At 40.3% G+C, this 18,432-nt stretch overlaps 1 protein-coding gene across 4 annotated transcripts in view; it reads right to left on the bottom strand.

The window, feature by feature from the left end:
• Positions 1-18,432, bottom strand: part of CCDC171 (coiled-coil domain containing 171) — a 608,461-nt gene that overhangs the window by 174,674 nt on the left and 415,355 nt on the right. For all 4 annotated transcript variants that reach the window (XM_033920389.1, XM_033920380.1, XM_033920408.1 and 1 more), the window contains exon 22: positions 10,370-10,424. In XM_033920389.1, coding sequence (XP_033776280.1) covers positions 10,370-10,424 — 55 coding nt within the window. The remainder of the gene's footprint in view (positions 1-10,369; positions 10,425-18,432) is intronic.

Here is an 18,432-nt window from a genome sequence, read left to right as displayed (position 1 = left end):
TAGCATGTCTACTCTTTTAGCATGGTGTTTGAGGACCGAGTCTTGTACTGCTACTAGTACAGTTTCCATGCTTAGGTGTCTTCTGAACCCTGATTGGGCCTGGTCTAGCTTAAATGAGTTTTCTAGGAAGTCTAATATTTGTTGGCATATTAATTTGTCTATTAGTTTAGATATTCATGGTTGGTTATCGGTATGCACTTGGAAAGATCTTCTAGGTCCTTTTCTTTATTTTTCAGGATGGGTTTGATAAAAGAGTTTCTATTTGAGTGAAACATGTCTGGACTGTAATGATGTATTGATAAGGTCCGTGAGGTAGGAGAGTCCTGGACCCTTCAGCTCTCTCACTGGGTGTATCAGGCATGTGTCAAGGGATGGTGGGGACAGTTTCACTCTTCTCAGAAGTTTCTTCACCTGGATCTCTGTAATGGGTTCAAACTCTTCGATTGTCTCCCCTGTTTTCCTCATAAGTTTGTCTATTGAAATGTTATTTAGGCCATTGTCTTTTTGTCTTTTCATTATTTTCTCTGTGAAGAAGTTGCTGAACTCTTTACTGGTTAGGGAACATTTGATGGTGATTTCAGTTTTTTCCTCAATAAACCATACACTAACTAGGCTTTTGTGGATTTTTCGGCTTCAAGGATCTTTTTTGAGAGGAATTCTTTTTCTTTTTTTCCTGATGTAATTTCTAAGTCAGGTCTTTTTTTTTTAGCTTCCTCATCTTTGTCTGATTTCCTCCATTTTCTTTCGAGTTTTCTTTTCTCTCTTTTTAGCTTCATTATGTCATCTGAGGAGGTAAATTAATCTCTTTTGTTTGGTTTTTGTAATTTTACTGGGGCTACCTCCTCTAGACTACAGTCCAGTGCCTCTTCCCAGATTTTCACCCATTCTGTAAGGTCTGTGATCTCGTTTGTGCTTCTCTGAGGTGTGTCTCCATGCTGTTTTTGAATATGATGCTGTCTATGAAACATCTCCCCATTTTCAGTCTCGTTCCAGAGGTTTTTGATTTCTACTTTCTGGCTGTCATCCCGAAGTGTACTAGATGGTGGTCTGTCCATAATACTCTCCCAGAGATGGGGTTGCAGTCCCTATATCCCCCTCCCTGCCAAATAGTACATCTAAGGTATGACCTTTAGCATGGGTTTTTACCTTCACTGTTTGGTGTAGTCCTAGGCCTTCCAGTTGTTGGACTATTTGTTGGGCTTTTTGGCAGGCTGAGGAGAATTTTAGGCAGAATGAGGAAAATTTTAGGTTGACTTCTGCAATTAGGTTCATGATGTTTTGCCACTCTTCTGTGTCTAGGTTGGGGATGACGTATAACACCATTAATGCCCATTGTGTTTGTGTTTCCTACTCTAAGAAGTAAACATTCTGCTTCTGTTGGCTTAGTTTTCATTTGCTGGAATCCCAGGTTGGATTTGTGTATTACTGCTACTCCCCCTCCTCTCTTACCTGTTTTGGAGCATGATGTGATAGTCTGGTGGGCTTGCTTCGCTTATGATGACACTACTGTTGTCTCTGAGCCAGGATTCTGTTAACATTACACTATTAATTATTTTGCTCACTTTGATGATTATTCCCCCACCCCTCTTCCCCCATTCAAAACAATCTAGAAAAAAAAAGGTGTCATCATTAATATTTAGGTTTTTTCATGCTGAGGTACTTTTAGAAAACGAGTTAACTTTTTCTATTCTAACACCCCTTTATCAATTTCATTTCATTTCATTTAATGTGGTGTTTTATATACTGTAAATCTCCCAAAGGATTTGAAGCGGCTTACAAAAACAATTAAATTGACTTAAGTACCGTATTTTCACGCATATAACGCGCGCGTTATACACGATTTTACAAACCGTGCACAACTTTGCGCGTTATACACATGAGCGTGTTTTACAACTTTTTTTTTTCAATCCGATCGGCATCCCCCCTGCGATCCGGCATCCTCCCCCCCGCTCGCGTCACCCCCCCCAGCACCGCAAAACATCTCTTACCCGATTGGGCATCGGCACCAGCACCAATGCACAGGACGTGCCAGTGCCAGTGCCCGAAGATCCTCCCTTGTTGGTTTGGGCTGGGCGGTGAGATGCGGGAGAGATCCTCCTTCTTCCTGCGCCAGGCTGGACTAGGCTTTGAGCATTTGCGCATGCTCAAAGCCTTCTGGTCTCGCTCTCTCCGAGGGGGACAGAGACGAGCAACGAAGCTAATAAAAGGTATGGAGAACTTGGAATACGAGGAATGACTTAAGAGACTGCGATTGTTCTACCTTGAGAAAAGGAGACTGCGAGGAGATATGATCGAGACTTTCAAAATACTGAAAGGAATCGACAAAATAGAGCAGGAAAAAAAGTTATAATGCCTCTTTATAGGGCAATGGTCAGATTACACTTCTTACAGTGTTGGACACAGTATTCCAAGTGTAGTCTGACCATTGCCCTATAAAGCGGCATTATAACTTTCTCCGATCTACTCGTGATTCCTTTCTTTATCATGCCTAACATTCTATTTGCTTTCTTTGCCACTGCCACTCATTGTGTCGACGGTTTCAGGGTCCTATCTATCAGTACACCCAGGTCCTTTTCTTGTTTGCTCTTACCCAGAGTTGCACCTGACATTCTATACTCGTGTTCCTTGTTCTCTCTGCCTAAATGCATTACTTTGCACTTTTCCACATTAAACGTCATCTGCCATTTCTCCGCCCATTTCTCTAACTGACATTCTGGAGTTCCTCACTATCCTTCTGCGATCTGATTGCCCGGCTTTGTGTCGTCTGCAAACTTGATGATCTCACTGGATGTTCCTTCTTCTAGGTCATTGATGAAAATATTAAATAATATGGGCCCAAGTACAGAGCCCTGGGGCACACCGCTATCACTTTCTCCCAGTCTGAGAACTTCCCATTTATGCCCACTCTCTGCTTTCTGTTCGCCAGCCATTTGCCTATCCATCTTAGTATATCTCCCTCTATTCCATGGCTTTATATTTTCCTGAGAAGTCTTTCATGTGGAACCTTGTCGAACGCTTTCTGGAAGTCCAAGTATATTATGTCCACTGGTTCTCCACTATCAATTTGTTTGTTCACGGTCTCAAAAGAATAAAGTTGCAAGACAAATAGTATTTTCTAGTAGTGGCAGTGTGGAGAGGGCCACAAGCCATAAATTGCCACAGTGAGATCTAGCTGTAACAAAACAATTGATGCTTTTGAAACCTGAATGGGATTGGGTGGGATTTGCTACAACTAAATCAATTGGGGTGCCTAGAATCCCACACTACTAGGCTGCAATAATCGGTGGTGCCTAGTAGTGCTTTCAGGTAGGTCATAGGACCTGGAAAGTAAAAGCTCTGTGAATTGTCAGTAGATTGGTTTAAAATAAGAGCTGCTTAAAAGGGCAAGTGAAGGAAAAGTGCATACTGCCTGATCCTACCAGATGTGCTGGCCTGGACTTGCTAAATGAATGGCAGAGCCAAAGAATAATTGGAGGAAATTCAGAGTGACAAAGAAGTAAAAGAGAGTTTATGTGCCCCATACTCCAGTGAATACTGGGCTGTTCATTTGAAATGGAAACCAGAGCCAATAATGGCTGAAAGATGATAGGAACTGTTTGCTTCATAAAAGGTTTTTATTTTTGTCTTGAAGAAAAGTAGAGCACCAGAGCAAAAGATTCAAAACTGTTTATTTTGATCCTCAAGGGGTTTGAGCAGTGTTTGCTGATGATATTATTTTGAACTGTAGCAAGTCAGTATTTTGGGTTCCAATAAAACACTATTATTTGAACCAAAGAAGTGTTTTGAATTTTAACTTCCAATCCAGCTATTATTGAATTCTCTGCCACTCTAAAATCTGCTCAGTCGGTCTTATGTACTGGTCAAGTCAGGCTGGTCTGTCCAGGATAGGCCTAACACCCAATCACAATATGCTCCACAATTTCATCTACTTTGCCGAAGAAAATGTTAACATGATCCAAGTCCCTTTTAACAGACGTAAGCCATTATAATATATGTATGTTTTTGCTGAGGGATATGAACTGTTACATGTCCCTTATGAAGTGATTCCAGTGACCTTGAGCTGGAAATTAAATCCACATTACATTAAGTAAAATCAATGGTCTCTTTTAAGAGAGATTTCCTCATTGGCAGCAAAACTATTGCACAAAAAAATAATCATTTCATTATAAAGGTGAAGAAAACCCCCAAAACTAACATCTGTAATTTGTATGTAACTAATGTCTCAAATAAAAACAATTGTAAGCATACTGCCAATGACACTCTTCAATGCTGTATCTTTAGTTCGTCAAGGTTTTCTAAATCCCTTTTGAGCTGGAGTACCATTTTTAGCTTGGCTAGGTCAGAATGACACTAAACAATGAATGATGACACACTAGACAGCTATATGAACAGAGTTGTCATCAGCAAACCAGCTGTGCTAACACCTGTATGTCCTGCACAACTGATCTTTAGGAACAAGGATCGCAAAAGTCAAAATGTTAAAAATAAAGTAAGAGATGCTTCAAACTGGGGTTTCTTCTGTAGAATCTGAGGAACATAAAGAAGAAAAAAATACGCTTGATTTTCCTATTTCATTTAATTTATCATCAAATATCTCATTAACAAAGTGATACTTGGATGTCCAATAACAGAAGGAACATAGCAGAAGCAAACAAAAAAGGAAATAAAACAACAAAAAATCAGGTTTCCATTATTCACAAATGGGAAGGCAGCTAAATTAGCTCTTAGCTAATATTTTTCTTTTCTTGAGTCCTTCCAGACCATTCCAAACACTTGGATCATGTCCCTCTGCCAGAAGGTGGAGATAAGTAATTAACTATGCCATCATCAATTCAGAATCCTTCACAGCCTCCTGATAGCCAGTAGTTTTCATAACAAAGTAGAAAGAACTTACCACAAATCATTATCAAAAAGAACAAATCTTAATATTTTGAATAAGATATGGATTAATGGATTCATTCATTAATTCTATTTCAACAGGACCTAGAGAAGAGCCTGCTAGACTTTTCTGATACAAAAGTGAAGAGCAATGACTCGTGTATATATACATAACCAGGGAGGATTCTAGACTGGTCTGGAATGACTCAAGGAAAGAAAATGAGATATTAAGGCCTAATTTATTCTTCCTTATCAGACCAGTCCAGACACTTAGGACATATCAAAGCATTAACTACGTAGGGTGGGAAGAGAACTGCACAGTCACCAAAATTCTGGCTCCCAAGACTTCATCTTCCCTAGCTTGAACATCCAGACAGTCATGTTTTATGAAAGATTGAAGGATGCTAAAGTTACCGCTTTATAAATCTCAACAAGTGGATCAGAGAATGTTCTGCTCAATATGAAGACTGAATGACTAGACACCAATGGGGTTGTTGTCTGGATGGGAACATCTGGAAGAAGTAGAAAAGTAATGGGTAAAACTGAAAGGAACTATTGTAAGGGCAACAAACCATTGTGTAAAGAAAGTAAATACAAGTAAGAAGAAAAGAAGGCTACTTTGATTCTCAAAAGAAGGAGCTAAAAAAACAAACAAACTACAAAAGATTGCAGAAAAAGGAAGACGAGCAAAAACATTTGAAAAAGTTAAGAAAAGCTAGAAGAGTAATCAGGAAAGCAAAAATGCAAATGGAAGAAAAATAGCCAACACTGTAAAGCAGGGAAGCAAATCTTTTATTTTTTAAGATATGTTAGTGATAGAAGGAAGTGCAAATATGGCATTACGAGACTCAAAGATGAAGGGAAGGAATATGTAAAGGTGATGAAGCTGAATTGCTTAACAAATATTTCTATTGTGTATTCAAAGGACAGTGTTTGTGAGAATCTAGCTAAACTAAGGTAGACAATGCGATGGCATACATCTGATGCGATGGCATACATCTGAGGGTACTGAAGGAACTTAGGAAAATTCTGGTGCTCCATTGGCTAACATTTTCAATGCTTCTCTAGAGTCAGGAGTGGTACCAGAGGACAGAGAAGGGCAGATGTGGTCCCTTTCCACAAAAGCAAAAGTTAAGGAAGAGGCTAGTAAATAAATTAATGGAAACACTTTGAAAACAGAGAATACAGTATAATCTCGTTATAACGGACTTGCTTATAACGGAACCTCGACTCTAGTTGACGAGGTCCCCTGGTCCCAGCCGAGCGCCCTTATAAACATACAGAAAATCATCGGATATAGCGGACTCGCATATAACAAACTTTCGGATAAAACAGACAACTATTTTGGTCCCCAGAGCTGCTTTTAGCTGTAGTTTTATTCAGCTATAACAGACATGCAGGCTCCGCCTACAAGGCACATGGCATGCCATTGATATAGTATCAAAATGCAGCCCAGAAAAAAAGTGACAGAGTATTTTTCTTTCCAGTACAGTGTTCTGGTTTGCAATCATTTCGTACCATACCAATGTTTTGCTGAGTTTTGTTATTGATGTTGCTGATATGCTTGTGCAGTGACTGTTGTTCATCGATTTACGTTGTTCCAAGTTGCCCTAAATAAAGTTTTTTAAAAATGTAACTCTGGATATAACGGACGATTTTTCCAGGTCCCTTGAAGTTCGTTATAACGAGATTATACTGTAGTGAAATTTCTGGAATCTAGTGGATTGTAGGACCTGAAGCAATATAGGATTCACTGGAGGCAGGTCTTATCAGACAAATGTTATCAATTTCTTTGACTGGGTGACCAGATAATTGGATAGAGGGAAAGTGCTAGATATGGTTTATTTAAATTTTAGCAAAGCCATTGAGATCATTCCACTCAGGCATCTAATAAACTGAGTGCCCTTGGTATGGGCCCAAAGTGACAGATTGAGTTAGGAACTTGTTGAGTGGAAGGTGACAGAGGGTATTGGTCAATGGAGATTGTTCTGAGGAGAAGGATGTTACCAGTGGTGTGCCACAAGGTTCGGTTCTTAGGCCCTAACTTTTAACATTTTTGTAAGCGATGTTGCTGAAGGGATGTCTGGAAAGATTTACCTCTTTGCAGATGGTACCAAATTCTGCAATAGACACCCTTTATGGTGTGGATAATGAGGAAGGACCTAGCGAAGCTTGAAGAATGGTTCAGAATTTGGCAGCTAAGATTTAATGCTAAGATATGTAAGGTCATGCATTGGGGCTGCAAAAACCTGAAGAAATGGTACAGTTTAGGGGTAAAGAACTTTTGTGCATGAAAGAAGAGCGGGACTTAGGTGTGATAGTATATGATGAACTTAAGGTGGCCAAACAGGTTGGAAAGGTGATGGCAAAAGCTAGAAAGATGCTAGGGTGAAGAGAGCGAAATGGCCAGTAGGAAAAATGGAAACAGACGCAGGAGGGGTCGGGGAAGAACTTCATACAATCAGGGTACTCGACCCCAGACACGATCACACAGTCCCCAGACCTTTTAGTTACTAATATTTCAGGGACTTAGTTAACTGACGATTAGATTAAGGTCCTTAGTAAGGGTCTGTCATTTGTCCCCACGGTGAGACATAATCCTTTCAAGAGCCGTTGTGACCTCGCTAGAATTATACGCAATCTACAAGTCAAATTGCATTTTGCTTCTGAATCTCCTTACCAAGATAATTCCATACTAAGAAAGCCCCTCTCTCCATTACCAGATGCCCTCAGGTCAGTACTATCTCTTGCCAGCTGAGCTTTCTGAGACCGTTGTTTTTGCTTCTTTTGCAGTGGTGGCCTAGAAGCAGAAGGTTTACAAGTATATCACCTCTGATATGAATAGGAAGGCTTAACAGACTTCTGTAAAGCTTGAGGTTTAGCCTTTGTTCTAAAAAATTCCAATTCTTTTCATGTTGTGTCAATTTTTGTGTGGCCGCCTCAATGGACTCGCAAAAAATGTCTTCTCCTAAACATGGAATATTGACTAATCTATCCTGAAGATTGAAGTCTATATCAGAGACTCTTAGCCAAGCTAGACATCTCATAGCCACCGACATAGCAGATGCTCTTGATGACATCTCAAAAGAATCATAAGCTGACTTTGCTATATACTTTTTAGTCCGTGAAAGAGTGTGAATAATCTGCTGATATTCTGTAAGGTGCTCTAAGGAATATACTTTTCAAAATTAGGCAATTTCCTTACCTGGTGTTTTAGATAACAAGACATGTAGAAATTGTAATTAAGTATCCTGCTCACCAGCATAGAATATTAATGAAGGCAATGTCCAAATTTGTCCATAGTACGGCCTTCACGCACTTGTGGCGCTGAGGCATAAACTCTTGTACTGGAAGATTTCTTAAGGGTTAACTCCATAAATAATGAATGATGTTGTAGCTGGACAAGAAATGATTGTGTAAATGGAATCTAGTTTTCTTGGAGCTACCATGATAATTAAAGGCGTGTCCCAATTTTTGAGAAGTGTCTCTAAGAATGCCATATAAAGGTAACTTGAGAAGCTCTTTGGGAGGCTCATTGTAGTCCAAGGCATCCACTCAGGAGCTTGGTCCAGTGTCAGCTTCCAATTTGACAGGTAGGGCTTTGCCCAACTGCCTAGTAAAGGAAATCCTTTCTGGAGGAGAATTCTTTCTGCGAGGCATTTTTTGTGGTGACTGAGTCTTATGTAAATTCACACACAGTCAGATTACAAATCTGAATCATAGAGAAGAGTTGGAGAAGATGTGTGTCGAGGAGAACAATGTCTAGGGGAAGGTTTTCAAAGTCTTCGGTACCGATCCGATGAACACGAGTGTCGGGCGGTAAGGCACTCAGGCATGCTCTGTGTAGACAGTCGTGAAGTTTCTTAAAACTTAAAGTGATAGTACACTTTTTAAACTGTCTGTACTGGGGCTCCATAGATTATGTCACCCACATGTAAGAATATGCTGCCTGCTTGTCCTAGGATAAAGAATGTTCTCGATGGCCCCAATGTGGTGGAACTCCCTTCTGAGGAGTTCCACCACATCAAAAAGTTCAAGAAAGGAATAAAGACGATACTCTTCACAGAACACTTTAGCAAATAAACAATTTAGGGGGAATAGCAACATGAAGGAAACAACAGGCTACTACCCACTTGGAAAATGAATGGGTGAACTCACGAATAATACAGAATACGTACATAGATGGTATAAATAGATAAGATATATATACGAGTATATTTAACTCATGTATTGTAACACCTTTACTAAAGCTTATGTAACTCGATGCAAATCAAAATTAAAGGCATTTTTATTTAAAGATGCTTATAACATTTAAACGCCCTTATCAGGATGATATTCTAATTTACTTAGGATCTCCCTTCTTTTTAGCAGAGCAGAGAAATTATTTCTACCTTACCTTCTGTTTTTACCTGATTTGTTTCTTTATTATCCAATATTGTACGTAGTTCTCCCATTTTATCCTATTGTACAAGTTAGTCAGTCTGTCATATTTGCTGTTCTTAAATGTATTGATCATTGTAAAGCTACCTTCTAATTTTAATTATAAACACATCAGCTAATCTCAGCATATATAAGGGTAAGATTACTCTGAACTGGGAGTAAAATGAAAATGTTATCTGCATAAGAGGTAAGGCAGGCTCCCGCCATTAATAAAAGTAAGTGTAGTGTGCTCATAAATAAATTGAACAATAATGGGGAAAGCGGTGAGTCCTGAGGAACTACACTTATCGGTTTCCAAAGAGAGGATCTGACACCACAATGTATTGTCAGCCCTAGCTTCAGGTCAAAGTGAAGTACTACTAAAAATAAGTCTTCAGCTTAGGCCACAGGATTTTGTCTGATATATAGTCACACATTCTAGCAACAAGACCATAATTCTTTATGTACTTTAACACAGAACATATAAGGTCCCTTTTACAAAGCCATGCAGCAATTCATACGCGGCAAATGTAACACAGCCCATTCAGTTTCTATGGGTTGTGTCGCATTTGCCAAGACTCACTATCGCAGCTTTGTAAAAGGGATCCATAGGTATTTAGAAAAGACCCAATTCTGGAAGTAGCAGCTGCTGCATGTCCATCACCAGCAGGTGTCACATCCAGAATCGCATCTTTTTCATCTTTTTTTTAAACATAGGCGCCTTAAATATAGGCCAGCATTTTAAAAACCTACATTTAAGGCGCCTGTCTCACCTATGGAAGTGCATAAGAACTTCTATGGATGTCCAAGGCCACTTCTGACACAAACAATGCTCATGCCAGTCTTAGGCATCTGTAGGCGTCCCTATGCACCTCCGTCCAACGTTGGTGCGAGAGGCATCTAAGAAAAGTGCCTGCATTTTTTTTAAACATGTATCCTGATTGGTTCATTAGACGGCAGTAGGACACCTACCGCCACCTAACTTCAGGACACCATTTGGAAAATTTGGCCCAAAATGTATACTTAATTTTAGATGTTACAACTTTGTAATATTTCATAAAAAGTTCTCTACCTTATGAAGAATGATTTCAACACCTTTCATATGACTGGTCATCAATTCCTTGTCTCTGGAAAAGGATAAAAATGTGTTGTTTAACATGGAAACAAATAGCACAGACTGTCATGATCACCTAATTTGCCTATTTTTTGATTTGCATACATTGCCTCTATTATATGCAAATCTCTTTCATGCATATTCTTTGAGGTTAGCCTGAAAACCTGACTGGAAAGGACTGACTCAGGAAACACTGCATTACTGCACTTGTCTGCATTCCTTAGAACACAATTTTTGAACCCAAAGAGGAAACAAAGGTCTTCCACCATGCTAATAGTGGCCCCACATTCTGGCCCTAGACCTGTTTCCAGAACTTCTGGAGTTAGAGCGAGTTTTGGCCTTTGACCTTCTGGGGTTTCTGTGGCTTTGCTTCACCCAAATCCTTTATCACAGTGGTTCTCAACCCTATCCTAGGGGACCCCCAGCTAGTTGGGTTTTCAGGATATCCCTAATGAATATGCATGAGAAATATTTGCATATAATGGAGGAGCCAGGCATGCAAATATGTCTTATGCATATTCATTAGGGATATCTTGAAAACCCAACTGGCTGGGGGTCCCCCAGGACAGGGCTGAGAACCACTGCTTTATCAGTTTGTCCAAATTCTCCCCAAACAACAAATGTCCCCAAAAGGCCGCCATGTGTAACTGACGATTTATACACTGAATCCACCAACACGGGAGCCCAACCCACTGGCAAGCTAACATGACCGATGCCACTAAACACAAGTAGATATGAATGAGATCTAGTAGGTTTCTGCTACGAATGTAGCCTGACTCCTGGTAGGTAACCTTTGGGAGAAGCAGAAAACTGTTAAGACATATGAAATACCACCCTGGAGATACAGCCATAGCTCAGGTACAAAATCCCTGCTTCAAAAGAAGGTGAACCTTCCTATCACTTAAGGGCCAAGCCACTCTTTACAGGAATTGTGGTCTTCTTAGTTATAGCTGTCACTAAGGTATCCACCTTGGGGATATAGAAATGCATTCCAGTACTTTCCAAAGAGTAGATATAAACTGCCAGTCGATTTTGTGTCCTGCAGAACCACATCATGCATATGCTACACCACCAGAACCATTTGTAAGAATGCCTCATGCAAAGGCAAGGCCTATCCCTGTAAGATGGGATCCTTTTGTAAGATTCCTTCTGTGCTGGAATGAAAATATAAAGAGCAGAAACCACTTGATTAATGAGAAAAAATAATATCTCCCTTCTGAACAGCCAGATCATTTGGGAATTATCCACCCCCTACAGAAAAAGCTCCCTAGGTTCAAGGAAGGCATTTTTCTCCAAGTGAACTGCCTTCAACAGAAGCAGTCAAAACCTGGATGACAACTCTATCAATTCTGAGGAGCTATCCCGAGATCCTCAGCCGTTTGGGGGCAAAAGAATTGAAGTTCAAGGACCCCAAGAGTCCTTGCCACCCTGAGGTCCTTGCGGTTCCCATTTCCTCCCTCCTCTCCACAGATTTCCCCATGTTCTCCAGTAACAAAGTGAAAAACTGGGTTTCTCCATCACAGACCAGGCAGTAGGAGCCGGTGGTACTACTGATCTGCTGAATCCCCCCATAACCCACCATCACCTGCATCACTCATATTGACCACCACCAGGAACCTCTATCAGTGTCTTCCCTCCCCACTCACAAAGCAATGTCATGTCCCCAAAATTGCCTGAACTCATGCTGCAACTACATAGGAATTGACCTCTAGAATGCAAGCCGTGAACTGCAATCGGGGAAATCAGGCCTGTAAAAACTCCTGTACCATTTGCTAAAGGCAGAGAAATACTGAAAAGTTCCAGGATGCAACATTATTTATACAGGCAATATTACTGGAACTAATTAGTTCTCTGCCTCCATCTGCTTGCCTAGTGGTTAGGTCTGCAGCCTCAGCACCCTAAGGTTGCAGGTTCAAGACCAGTGCTGCTCCTTATGACCCTAGGCAGTCACTTAACACTCCACTGTTCTAGGTATGTTAGTTAGATTGTAAGCCCACGGAGATAGATAGGGAGAAATACTTGAGTACCTGAATGTAAACCGCTTAGGCCAGGGGTAGGCAATTCCAGTCCTCGAGAGCCAGAGCCAGGTCAGATTTTCAGGATATCCACAATGAATATATATGAGATGGATTTGCATGCACTGCCTCCTTGAGATGCAAATCTATCTCATGCATATTTATTATGGATATCCTGAAAATCTGGCCTGGCTGTGGCTCTCGAGGACCAAATTGCCTACCCCTGGCTTAGGCTGTAAGCGTTACATAAATACTAAAAATAAATAAATACAATAAATAATCAGTCTGGACTAGTCTAGAAGGATGAAGGAATCCTAATTAGAAAATAGATTCCAGCAATATTAAGGGTAAAGAGATGTATATCAGACATCAAACCAGTCTTAAAGTACCACATTATGAGAGTCAAAATGACACTGGTATTTACAAGTTATACCTCTAAAAAACACAATGGTCCTAAAATGCCTTTTTATAAGTATCCATCTATTGAAAAGAACAGTTAGAAATTATTTACACAAACATATTCATATATATTGTGTCATGTTCTTTGATTTACCAACATTGAACCACTGTAAAACTAAATGCAAGAGTGACTCCTTTCTATTAAAATTACTCTCAGTCAATGCCTAGAAACTAAATTAAAGACCCTGGAGAGAGAGAGATTCTTTTTTTAAGACAGTGTGATGTATAATACCAGATAAATGTGCTCATTTACTCACTTTCCTAATTCTGATTCACACAACTTTTTATTTCATGCAGAGCTTCCCAAACTGTGAGTTGCAAAACCCATATTTGGGTTTACAACCTGAGGGGTCCTTTTATTAAGGCACACTAACCAATTTAGCGCATGCTAAATGCTAAGGCATCCATTATATTCTATGGGCGCCTTAGAAATCAGCGCACGCTAATCTTTAGCTCATGCTAAATTGGTGAGCATGCCTTAATAAAAGGACTCTTGAGTGTCACACCCATAGGATGTCATTTTCCTATACCACCCAGGGGTCATGCGCTTTCTGCAGCTGTGCAAAATGGCTCACACCTGCAGAAAGATTGGTGAGCATTAACCTAATGTTCTATTCCAGAATTGATTGAGTGTTTTACATTTGTTTCTAGCTGGTCTTTTGTTTCAGGATTGGTCTAGAATGGTAAATCCACAGTATAAATATGAAGGAGGAAAGGAAATAAATACAGATATTCAGCAGAAAATGAAAAATTGTCAGACTATTCCTCATAAAAAATGTAAGTGTTGATAAAACAGAAAACTCAAAATATAGAAAACTAGTCACTGTTTGCAAGGTCCAATTATTTTTATAGCATTTCCTCAGATTCTCAAGGGCAGTAATAAAGAGAGAAAAACAAACAGAGAATCATCATTAGCACTTGTGCTGAACCTATCAATCAAAAAAAAGAAATACCCATTCCCAAAAGAATATAAAATCCATAAAGAAGAGCTCCCAGTTTAAGTATGGATGATCCAGAAATGTAATGGAATAATCAATTTATTTGGTAAATCTATGGCATAAATCTAGGCTAAAACCATAACCACCAGATTAGATGTAAGTTCTGCTTCACCTATTTTGTGCCAACATTGTAAATGAGAGTTTCCTTGTACAAAAAATGTTGTAACAGAGTAAGAATTAAAAGTTCTTAATTGTTCATGTCACTCTCTGCAAAGGTATGCAGTATAAGTCTGAACACCAGGTCAAGAACAGAGTAAAGAGCCATCAGTGATATGCCACACTGCCACGAGAAGAGCAAATAAGGCAATATAAAAATATGTAGCAAAATTGTTTTCTATAACTAAAGGAAAAAAAAAAAAAAAAAGCAATGAAAATACAGGGTGAGGCAAAAAAGGGAACACCCCTAGAGTTTTTCTTTCATTTTCTCAGCAACGGCTTTGATTTTCAACAAGAAGTTTTACATACTTATTTAGTCATCATATTTACGTATTGCTATTTTATAACATTTAGGGGTCCTTTTATCAAGCTGCGGTAGGGGTTTAATGCACGTAATACTGCGCATTAAACCGCCTGCCGCTAATGCCTGCATTGAGCAGACATTAGTTTTTTAGCCGGCCGCAGGGGTTAGCGCGTGATGAAATGTCCGACGGGCTAACCCCACTAGCATGGCTTGATAAAAGGACCCCTTAATTATCTTAAGCTATGCTGATGCTACTGACATTTTTGTGTTGCACATTAAAAATGTCTCAGCTACAGCACAGTAAATTAACATCATTCAAACAATACAATTAATGTGTCAGGATTTTGCAGTCACTGTGAAGGCTCTAAGGGTCGGATTCTATAAATGGCACACAGTGGCACCTAACTTGTAGGCCTCTCTTCATGCGGTTGTCACTGCACATCGCCATTTATAGAATCATACCTAGTAGCACCTAGGCAGACTTAGGAATCGCTAAACCTTCTAGAGGTAGGTGCCAGAATATTAGGTAGCTACCTCAGACCTCTAGAGACACCCAATTCTATCATGCCTATTCTTTGCCCCTAACCATGCCTACTTTTCAGGTAGGCATTGTAATGCACTGGAGGGTGCCTCAGCTTAGATGTCACTAGGCACCGTGCAGATATGTCACAGTTACTTACCATAACAGGTGCTGTCCAGGGACAGCAGGCAGCTCTCCTCAACATATGGGTGACATCATCCATGGAGCCCGGATGTGGACAGTTTCGCAAGCAGACTTGCTTGAAGAACTTTTAGAAAGTACATGACTGCCACACCGCGCATGCATGAGTGCTCTCCTGCCCGATGCAGGGCGCGCGTCTCCTCAGTTCAGATAGCTAGCAGAGAAGCCAAGCAGGGGAGGTGGGTGGGTTGCGAGAATAGCTGCCTGCTGTCCCTGGATAACACCTGTTACAGTAAGTAACTGTGCTTTATCCCAGGACAAGCAGGCAGTGGAATCTCAACATATGGGTGACCTCCAAGCTACAAGGAATTGTAACTGAGTGGTATAAATGATCAATATACAAACAGAAGTCAATACTCCATTCGTATGAAGAGGTCTCAATTCAGTCAATGCACCTCACTTCTATTAAGCTAGTTGTTTAATCCAGTTGAAAACATACTTTTCATGCAGGAAAAGGCCTCAGAAATAAGGAGAACTACGCTTTAAGATCTTATCGACAGTCACTGCCAGCGTGGATGTAATCACTATACATACTCCGTACTGCAATCACTGGCCAAAAACCTGCTTCGTGTATTTTATTTTTTTATTGTTTTTATCCTATTTTTATTCTTCTTTTTAAACTTTTTATTCTTTTATTTATACTTATATCTAATGTCCAGTATGTTTCACAAGGAATATTCGAATAGAGGCCACTTCAATATTTGAAAAAGACTAACAAGAATTTACTATCTTTGATGTTTATAGTTTTACTCATAGATTTCATTTATTCTGTGCCATCTCAGACTGCCGGGACCAGGACCGGAGCTTTTCAACACTCTCGGGGCTAGAGCCGGAGCCGACGCGGCCGGTGTTTCGCGGACCGCTAGTTTGTCCGCTGCTTCAGGGCCAGTTTCTGGGCACAGTGACCTCCAAGCTAACCAGAATGGGATGGTGGGAGAGTTGGCAATTCGGGAGAATACATTTTGTAATACTGCCTGGCCGAAATGGCCATCCCATCTGGAAAAAGCATCCAGACAATAATGAGAGGTGAAGGTATGAACTGAGGACCAAGTGGCAGCTTTACAGATTTCCTCAATAGGAGTACATCTAAGGAAAGCTACTAATGTTGCCATGGCTCTGTAGATGCAATCCAGCCTGAGCATAGCAGAAAGAGATGCAAGCCGCTAACCAGTTGGAGATGGTGCGCTTGGAAATCGGATGCCCCAACTTGTTTGGATCAAAGGAGACAAAAAGCTGAGGTGATCTGTATGGCTTAGTTCTTTGCAAATAGAAAGCCAAAGCACACTTACAGTCCAGAGTATTAAGAGCTGTTTCTCCAGGATGAGAATGAGGTTTTGGAAAAACCACTGGAAGTACAATGGATTGATCGAGATGAAATTCTGAAACCACTTTAGGTAAGAATTTAGGATGAGTATGGAGAGCCACCTTGTCATGATGGAATACTGTGAAAGGTGGGTCTGATACTAAAGCTTGTAGCTCACTGACTCTGTAAGCAGACGTGAGAGCAATAAGAAAAAACACTTTCCAAGTGAGATATCTGAGATGAGCTGAACCCATTGGTTCAAAAGGAGGCTTCATCAATTGAGCAAGAACAACATTGAGAGGAAGTTTAATAATCAAACCACTGGAGGAGGTTTGAGAGGTGGTTTAATAATAATAATAATAAATTTATTTTTGTATACTGCCCAACCACGAAGTTTCAGGCGGTTAACAGCAAAGAAGAACTGTACAATCAGTGAAAAATACATCAGGTAAAAAAAAATTTTTTAAAGATGATAAAAAGAAGATTACATAATTATTTGACAAACTTATCAAACAAGTGCGCTTTTAAAAATTTTCTAACGTTATAAGAATCTATTTGACAAATAAGCGGGCTTAACCAAGAGTTCAATTTGCCTTTCATAAATCTGGAAACCATAGGATGAGCAGAAAGGGTTTCCCTTCGATAGGCTGATGGAAAGCAGCAATTGCACTGAGATGGACTCGAATGGGTGTGGATTTGAGGCCTGATTGAGACAAATGGAACAGGTAATCCAAAACTGAAGACAAGGAGGTAGATTGAGGCTCCTTGTGATGAATGGTGCACCAAGCAGAAAATCTAGTCCATTTCTGATTCTAGCATTGTTACATTACATTAGGGACTTCTATTCCGCCTATACCTTGCAGTTCAAGGCGGATTACAAAAGAGCTAACTGGACATTTCCAGTGAAGTTACAACAGTTTTGGGGTTTTTTTTGTTTTTTTTTTTGTTACAAGGGAGGAGAGGTACCTGAATTAATTCTGGAAGAACTTGCAAATTGGATATTAAATTGACTGTACGTTACTGTGTGATATAACAAATAGATTACAGTTAGAGTACAAATAAGATTACGTTACATTTCAGGGATCTGAATACTTGGTTGGTGTTTTGGGGAGGAAGAGATTATTTAAGTGGAGGTTTTGGGGGAGAATTTATCTAGGAGGAGGGGGAAGGGTTGGGTTAAGATAGCTGGATAAATTTTTTGAAAAGTAGGGTTTTGATTTCTTTTTGAAAAGTTTTGAAGTCGCCCGTTGCCGTCAACAGGTTGGAGATGGAGTGGTTAAGTTTTGCTGCTTTGTCTAGTGGTAGGCTTCCTGGAAGCCTCTAAAATGTCCTATACAGATTGAGAAAACTGTAGAGTGGCAGTTAAGTTGAGAGGTACCAAGCTGTCAAGTGTAGAGACTGCAGGCTGGGATGAAGCAGAGACCCCTTACTCCAGGGAAAAACTGGTATAAGTAGTGGCTCCCTGCTGCTGAGTTGAAGTATAAGGGAGTACCAAGGTTGTCTGGGCCACTGAGGAGCTATCAGAATCATGGTGGCATATTCCTGTTTGAGTTTCACAAGTATCTTGAGTATGAGAGGGAATGGAGGGAACGCATAGAGAAACTGATTCATCCATTCCAGTAGAAAAGCATATGCCTCCAGTCGGTGAGGGAAGTATATCCTGGAGCAGAATTGAGGCAGTTTGTTGTTGTGGGGAGACGCGAAGAGATCTATCTGAAGAGTTCCCCACTGAGAAAAAATGTGATGAAGAGGCAAGGAATTGAGTGTCCATTCGTGAGGTTGGAGAAGATGACTCAATTTGTCCGCCAGACAGTTTTTCTCTCCTTGAATGTAGACAGCTTTCAGGAAGGTGTTGTGAAGGATTGCCCAATTCCAAACCTTCAAAGCTTCCTGGCAAAGAGGGAAGGATTCTGTTCTTCCCTGCTTGTTGGCATAGTACATGGCGACTTGGTTGTCTGTCCAAATAAGGACTACCTGGTCATGAAGAAGATGCTGAAAAGCTTTGAGAGCATTGAAAATCGCTCTGAGTTCCAATAGATTGATGTGAAACTGACGATCTGAGCTG

Source organism: Geotrypetes seraphini, chromosome 1, assembly GCF_902459505.1.
Source record: "Geotrypetes seraphini chromosome 1, aGeoSer1.1, whole genome shotgun sequence".
NCBI classification, from domain to species: Eukaryota; Metazoa; Chordata; class Amphibia; order Gymnophiona; family Dermophiidae; genus Geotrypetes; species Geotrypetes seraphini.
Note: the sequence above shows the minus strand (reverse complement) of the source record. Positions and strands in the feature narration are given on the sequence as shown.